This window comes from Drosophila ficusphila, unplaced genomic scaffold, assembly GCF_018152265.1.
Source record: "Drosophila ficusphila isolate 14025-0441.05 unplaced genomic scaffold, ASM1815226v1 contig_580, whole genome shotgun sequence".
NCBI lineage: Eukaryota > Metazoa > Arthropoda > Insecta > Diptera > Drosophilidae > Drosophila > Drosophila ficusphila.
In genome coordinates this window covers 332650-340917 of record NW_025064510.1, presented here as the reverse complement: position 1 = coordinate 340917, position 8268 = coordinate 332650, and the positions used below count along the sequence as shown (strand labels likewise).

General features: G+C 38.5%; 1 protein-coding gene across 1 annotated transcript; it reads left to right on the top strand.

Annotated features, from left to right (window-relative positions):
* The first annotated feature begins 4827 nt into the window (after positions 1 to 4827).
* On the top strand, positions 4828 to 5425 carry LOC122320492. Its single transcript, XM_043208606.1, has 3 exons — positions 4828 to 4906; positions 4976 to 5146; positions 5275 to 5425. Exons 1-3 carry the CDS (start codon positions 4866 to 4868, stop codon positions 5423 to 5425), a joined length of 363 nt encoding a protein of 120 aa, XP_043064541.1. The 5' UTR covers positions 4828 to 4865.
* Positions 5426 to 8268: the final 2843 nt, after the last annotated feature.

Sequence of the window (8268 nt, the reverse complement as noted above, 5' to 3'; positions counted from 1 at the left end):
AAGTTGTCATAAAAGCAGATAAACGACCATCTGGAACACACAAAAGGACATTTAATGCTCCAATAATAGACGAAGTCGCCATCCTGATTGTGAACAATTTGATGAATGAGGAGATACATTATCGGGTTTTACTCTTGATCGAAGATAAGTGTTACCTCATGTGCGGTAATATATTAATCAGGTTAGAATGCCAGCGCCAAATCGTGAAATGAATGAGGCATTTAATCGAGAATTAGAACGGGAACGTGAATATGATCACCAGGAATTAAATTTATTAGTTCAAACGAATGTACCCCTGTTGAATTCCCAACAGAAGAAAGTTTATGATACTTTAATGAAGGCAATCGATGAAGAAAATGGTGGTTTATATTTCCTAGATGCCCCTGGTGGTACTGACAAGACATTCCTCATGTCATTAGCTTTAGCAACTGTTCGGGCGAGATCCAACATAGCTGTTGCAGTTGCTTCTTCGGGAATAGCAGCCATATTGTTAGAAGGATGCCAAACGGCTCATTCAGCATTAAAATTACCGTTAAATCTTCAAATTATTGAGGAACCAACGTGTAATATTGCAAAACACTCGGAAATGGCCAAAGTTTTAATGGTATCGAAATAAAATTTTTCCTTTTCATATATAAAACAAAAAAAAATTTTCTTTATCTTTTAAACACCAAACGAAGTTTTACCTAAAACTATCGCCATCTGGTGGCGGAACGGAGTTCGCTGGGTTTACTAGTTTCTTTATAAACGTCAAAATCATTAAATTCTATTTTATGTTATTAAATTTTCCTGTTAAGAAATAGGGGGTCGGTTTCGGACCACTACTTTTGAGTACGACCAAAAAGTGGAGTTTTATATTTGCCTGAATATCTAACGCTTCAAAGCACCTACGCACTTACTTATCAATTAGATGTATAGTAAACTGATCCCTCTACATAGTAAATTTTTGAACTGAACTGAAAAATTGATTTTTCTCACCTTTATCGCCTTTGCCATTTAGGGGGTCGGTATCGGGCCACCCTCCCCTATATATGAAAAGATAGGTAATTTTTTCTAGTTTTAGAATACATTTAAAAAAAAATTTTTGGACTCCGTCGGTCCTGTAGAGGATCTCCCGAGGCTACTAGTTGAACTACGTGGGAGATGTCTTTAAAAATACACTCATTACTCCAAAACTATTTACCGGAATACTGTAAAATTTTCAGGCAATATTCTTAAATATATATGGGTGAATCCATATCAGATTTGCAGTCGATATTGGGAAATTCGATGAGATATTTTTTTTCATGCTCTTTATCGAAAATAAATCGACACGTATTTTTTTATATGGCTCAGAAAATTTTTTTGACAAAGTTATGATTTTTTGAATTTTTGATGAGCTGCCTTTTTATTGATGACAGTCGCGTTTTCCAGCCCCAATAACTCGATAACCGTACGTCGCAGAAAAAAATCTATAGGAAGTAAAAATTTCATCCTTCCTTCTTCTTTGCAAAACTTTCGTGAAATAATTTTTTTAAACAATTTTTCACCACAAAAAGTTCATAAGATTACAACAAATTAATTTTTCTCCAACTTGGACAATTTTGATTTTTTTTTTTTTTTTTATCATAATAAATCCCTCGAATCCTTCTTATGAACATACTAAAATTTCAGAATGGTATCAAAAGTAGTTTTTGAGTTATAGAATATTCAAGATCAAAATGCACAGTCCGCGCGCTCGGTCTCAGGGCGTGCGCCGACCAATGACTCTAACGAGCGTCAATTCGCTTCGCAGGTCGATGCTGCTGATAAAAATTGTATCATCTACTCGTCTTAAAATCGACTCGATATTCTGCAATGGGTAAGCATCCTTCACAGTCACGGCATTCAGCTTCCTTGCGTTTAAACACAGTCTGTTCTTCCCAGGCTTCTGAACCAACGTGGTCCGATTGTTCCATGGACTTTCACTGAGTTCAATAACTCCTAAGCGCAACATTTCATCCACTTCAGCGAATAATAACTGCTGTTTTGCCGGAGATACTGGGAAAAATCTCTCCTTGACGGGTACTGTGCCTTCAACCAACTGGATCGTGTGTTCTTCTACTCGGGTGAGTCCTAATCCTTGTTTTTCATACGTTAGAAAACATGCTCTGGCTTCTTCTAGTTTCTCGTTCTGTTCTGATGATAATGTATGAGGTTCTATTGGCTCTCCTTTGGACAGGAACTCAGATTCCATCTGCTGCAGTGATTCCACGCCGACTACTTCTGGTGCTAATTTAAACATTCTCCAAAAATCTATGCCCAAATATAACTTTTGCTTCAATGATGGACACAGCAGTATTGGTACTCGCTGGGTAATCCCATTATAGGAGATGTTGGGATGGATCTTCCCTACTACTCGGTGCTGTGTACCTCCTGCTGATTTCATAATTGACAAAGACTTTTCGAGCTCCACTCCTAACGTCTTCACTATTTCCAGGCAACCTTCTCCCAGTAAACTGACGGATGCTCCGGAATCCAGAAGGCCCATGAGCTCGTGTCCTTCGATTTTGACTTGCGCGAATGGTCTGTTGTCGCCTTTAACTGCAGACATGATCGCGGAACAGATCTCTCGTCGCTGTGCCTTTCGCTGGTTACATCTCTCCCGTGCTCTGGCTATCTTTGGCGACAAGTTCGGGACCGTGTTCGTTTGTGTCCCAAATATTCTGTCCCGTGCCTCTTGGTATCGTTTTTTCTTACTTCTATTGGCTCGCGTTTGGAAAAGCTTGAGGTATGATTGGGTTTATTTAAATTAAACATAATCTTATTAATATTATTTATTTTATCGTCTTTCCTATCATCTAGCATACAATTTTGCGAGGTTTCTATTTCGTGTTGGCAAACGGATTGGAACGTGGCTCCTCGCTCTTGGCCAAGTTCCTTTCACCGTTTCCCGTTCGGCACCGTGGACACTTTGGAAGTACTACGTCAGGCAGCCCACATTTGTAGCAAAATCTATTGCGGACATCCGAGACGCATTCTACGAACGTATGGCCCCGTTGTCCACAATTCCAGCAGGTAAGTGGTTGCCGTTCCTTGCCGTCTTCTCGATGTTTCTGTACCGCTTCCACCTCATCCTGCTCCAATGATGTGCCTTCTTCTGCATTTGGTTCCTGCCCAATCTCCTCTACTCTCGGGCGGTCCTTATATCCCCGGTGCGGCTCTGGATTGCTCGGATGTCTCGCCCATCGGGTTGCCAGCATCTTCTCCGCACCGTGACACTCTTGCCGCAGTTGGTCCAAATTGGTAATGTATATTGGATATATGATTCTAGACACCTGATCCCTAACATTCATCTTAATGACTTTGATCAGGTCGAAGTCCGAAAACGACATCTCCAATCGCGACCTCAGAGCCAACATCGTCTGTATATACACTTCGATGGTCTCTCCCGGCTTCTGCTTCCGTTCCCGCAGCTCATATTCTTTTTCGAAATTTGAACGCTGGCTCTGGAACTGTTGCTGCAGAGCGTACCTCAGGTAAGGCCACTCTGGTCGCTCTACGGACCTCACATACATCCAATACCATTCTTTGGCTTGTCCTTCGACTAATACGTGAAACTCTCTTAGGACTTCCTTCCATGGAACCTGATAGGACTTCTGCAGATGCTCAAGACGGAAAATAAATTCGGACACCGGCATGCCTTTAGGACTACCATCAAAGGTAACACCCCATTTCTGCAATTTACCAACTTGAACTAATGGGTCATTTTTATTCCCGTTTCCCAGACGCGGATCCTGCCCAGAATAACTGCCATTTGGCATTCTGCTTTGGCCGGACGGAGGTTCCTGATATGCTGTTCGTGCCCAGTGAACTTGACGACCGCTTTCTTCCTCCGGCTGTTCGATGTTCAGGGACAACTGGTTCGAAAAAATTTGTTCCTGCGTTATCGTCGGTCTCAACAATCCTTCCCAGTTTCGATCGCCCCTCTGTTGGTCAGACGGTGGCCCTTGTGGTGGAAAATGCACTCCCCCAGGACGACGTGCGACTGATACCATGCCTGGGGCTTGTTGTAGTGGCGTCCTACGATCGACTGGCTGACTCGAGTTCGGCTGCGGAAATTTTTGCTTGGGCGGTGGAATCCCAGAAGTCGGCTGCTGCTGAGCTTGACCCGCATGGCTCTGACCCGATGTTTGCCATGCTGCGTTCTCCTTCATAACTTCTCGCCGCCACTCCGACATACAGTCGTTTATATCTTTCATAAACTGCATCATGTCCTGTTGCATCTGATGCTTAAATGCCTCGTACTCCATGGACATTCCCATCTGGTAGGTCTGCTGTGCTTGCAATAACGCTCCATTCACTCCAGTCCTTATTTCCGATGGCAGATTTTTCGGGATTGCCCCTGTTCCGTCCGTAGGTTGATACCCGCTCGCCTCACCAGACTCCATGCCTTCAGGACGAGATGTGTTTTCCAGTTTTTCTTCTCGGTTGGACTTTGATCGAGTTATTGGCGGACTCATTCCCACTGGTCCCCTGTTTTTAATGAACTCTAAACTTCTCCTTATCTTTCTTCCGATTTTTATCTTCTCCTTATCAATATTTTGCATATCCTACTTGCCTCCTCAATTTTCCTATAATCAATTTTTTTTTTTTTTTATTATTATTTTTTAAACTCTGTTTCTTAAATTTTTCTTAATCTAGGGGGTGAGATTTGTCATATATTATTTCCACAAATTTTTCCCTCAAATTATATACCTGCTCCTAATCCGTCGTGCAAAATTTAAATTACTGGCAAACTTCTTTATCCTCTTTTTTTTTTTAATAAATTTAATTTAATTTCTTTTTCCTTTCAGTCCATATTGGCGACTGCTGGGCATCGATTCTACACATTGTACACAGTGTACATGGACCAAAACAATCCCAAACAAAGACACAAAATATTTAGGTAAGTTACTAAACATTTACTTTACTTTAGACAACATTTAAAAAAAGACAACTGTTTATTTTTTTCCAGACACTGGGTACCTTCTAGCCGGTCTTCCTTGCTCATCAAGGCCTGTGCTCAGCAAAAAAAAACTGATTTCCCGGAATTTTCCCACTGTGGCTACGATGGGTCTGACCTTCTTAGTCTGCCCACGGTCCAAACAGATGGTTTCCGAGATCTTTGTTACTGGCCTCTACCCTGGTGAGTGTCTACTATTTATCTCTACTTAATTCCATATTATTAATTTTCTTTTCTATTTTTTTGTTTGGGCGCCATTTGTTATGTCCTTCCTTTTTTTCTTTTGGTGTACGGTGCCGCTTGCCGACTAGCCATCGATATCCCAGGGAGGGGAACAACCATAGCGAACACTTACACGGCAGTCACAACAAAAATAAACAAAACGGAATTTTGAACCTACAATCTGAACATGGACTAAAAACAACGGATTTTGGGACAGATACATATGGACTCAAAAGATAGAATTAGAGTCTTCTGAGGCCCTCCCAACCATGGGTGCATCTTATATTGCACCTCCCTAATATCATATTCATGGAAATATTTATTTTATCTCACTTAGAAATAAATAATAAATAAATACATAATGAATAAATATGGAGAATATCATATGAGGTTAAATATATATGTAATTACTATTGTATATAAATAAATAAATAACTCAATAATTTAAATAAATAGGTTAATTCAAATCACTTCATTTTCTTTTGGAATTTCTGGGACTAGTATTCTTCCATTTTAATTTTTTTAATTCTAGGTGGGTTTTTTTTGTTGTTACTTAAATCTTATTAATTTTTCTGATTAAATAGATAAATAAATAAAAAAAAAACCTGGGGCCATTCAGAGCGAGTGGCCGATTTTGCACTACGAAAAATTCGCCCTCGTTCGTATTGTGTCTCCGTTTCAAATCGTTTGGAATCCAGTCCTCCAGTAAATCTTCTATTTTCTTGAATTTCTTTAAACAAAACAAACAAAATTTGGGTTTTCACTATCCTCTCCTTTTTTTATTATAATTTTTTTTGTATAACTCACTTATAAATTGATTATGTAAGTTTAACCTCCTTGATATCTGAGCCTCTCTTCATTATTCCTCAAAAACCACTCAAAAATTTTTCACCTCGACTTCGGTTTATTTGGGATTCAGTATATTCGGGGAATCAGTTCCTGAGGCTTAAAAAAAAAGTCGCAACCCTGCCTGGACTCACGCATAATCGATAACTTATCATCGGCGGCCGTTGGTAAACATACATTGTTTACATTTTTTTTAGTTTTTAAATTTTTCCGTTTGGCCGCACATAACACGGTGCAATTTCAAATTGGCATATCTCTGAAAAAAAATCATTAAATAACAAAATTCAAAATGAATATGAATTCTTCAGGTTAGTACTATGTGTTGATACTAATATGTTGCGTGTTTTGTTCGTATTTTTCTAACAATTTGTATATTTAGCAAGTGTTGTCCCCTTGTCACTTTTGGAAAAAAAGTTGAACTTTCCAAAAGGTTCAAATTGTATCAGTGAGTGTCCATATACATGTTGTAGATCTTTCAATTCTGAATTCAAAATATATAAGCTCATTATGCGTTTTTTGCGGTTTTCTGCGTAATTTGAATTATTAGGGAGCATATATTAGGAAGAATACATAGAATAATACAAAAAAAAATTTTTTTTGTCTTGAATAACTTCCATATTTATTATCCGATTTGGACCAAATGTGCAGGACGTTTTGAAATAGGACATTTATAATGTGTTTCAAAATTGGGGTCTCTAACTTGAAAATTGCTTTAGATATTCGTTTTTTTTCCATTTCTGTGGCCGGAGGAAGGGGCGTTGACACGCCCACTTTTCTAAAATACGTTCCTATAGTAATAACATTCATTATACAAGAAACCTGCATTCAAAAATCTTGTTAATTTCAAAAACGGGTCAAATTCAACATAGTGCATACGAAAACTCCTCTGAAGAACACATGGACACGAGTGCATAAACATCATTACACTCCACACGCTCTGAAATTTGCGACTAACTAAAACTTAAAATATTGTCAGCTAAATCTAATAAGTTAAGCACTACACTGAAATCAAAAGAAAAAAACAACCAAAAAACTAAAACTGATAAGAAAACTAAAAGCAAGATATCTGGAGATATGTATACAATAAGTACTGATGAAGACTTGGAATTATAAAATTATACAAAATATAGTAAACAAAATTATTTAAGTTCTAGTTAGCCTTAACCTATATTCTTATTCTTAACATGCTAAAAATATTACAATTAAATGTAAATGGATACCTCAATAATTATAACCACCTACAAATACTTATAAAAAAACACAACCCTAAAATAATATCCATACAAGATACACACCTCCACTCTAAAAATAATATTCCCATCCCAATAAACTTCACTCTCTACCACATAAATAACTCAAACAACCCCTATGGCGGAGTAGCCCTTCTTACTTATAAAAAAACACAACCCTAAAATAATATCCATACAAGATACACACCTCCACTCTAAAAATAATATTCCCATCTCAATAAACTTCACTCTCTACCACATAAATAACTCAAACAACCCCTATGGCGGAGTAGCCCTTCCTTACAACAACAACAAACCCAAATCCGCAATATAAGTTTTGACTCAATCGCCGTAACCGTACATTCTAAAATAAAATTCACTATTATTTCCAGCTACATACCTCCCAACAAACCTTTCACTCTACAAGAATTACAGGACACCTACAATTATATAAATACCCCTATTCTGATAACAGGCGATTTTAACAGCTGGCACAAAAGTTGGGGATCACAAAACAATAACTCACGAGGAAATCACATATTATTCAAATTTATAAACCAATCTCTTTTAACCACTCTTAATAATGGCTCCCCCACCCACTTCACTACACACCACACCTTTACACATATTGACCTTTCTCTAGCTTCCCCTGAACTATACCTATACTATAAATGCACAATCGAAAACCACCTCTCAGGTAGTGACCACTTCCCGATCTCAATACAACTCTTTGAAAATGATTCAACTTACCCCTCCGTCATTAAACCTAAGTTCAATATGGATAAAGCCAACTGGCCTCTCTTCCAAAAATTTTGTAAACAATTTTCCGACGAAAGACCACTCAGCCAACCAATAAACCAGGAAACTGCCCACCTTTGTGCCATCATAAGGCACAGCGCTCATTTATCCATACCCCAATATCACCCAAACAGGTCCCCTGGTGGGACACCGATCTGCAAAAACTGAAAACCAAAAAAAAAATTAGCCTGGCAAAACATGTGTCGCAAT

Excerpts from the sequence above, each read along its gene's own strand:
- LOC122320492 (XM_043208606.1), top strand. The coding sequence starts at position 4,866 with ATGGACCAAAACAATCCCAAACAAAGACACAAAATATTTAG. Across the intron at positions 4,907-4,975 it reads CAAAGACACAAAATATTTAG|ACACTGGGTACCTTCTAGCC; the intron begins GTAAGTTACTAA and ends ATTTTTTTCCAG. Across the intron at positions 5,147-5,274 it reads TGTTACTGGCCTCTACCCTG|CCATCGATATCCCAGGGAGG; the intron begins GTGAGTGTCTAC and ends CTTGCCGACTAG.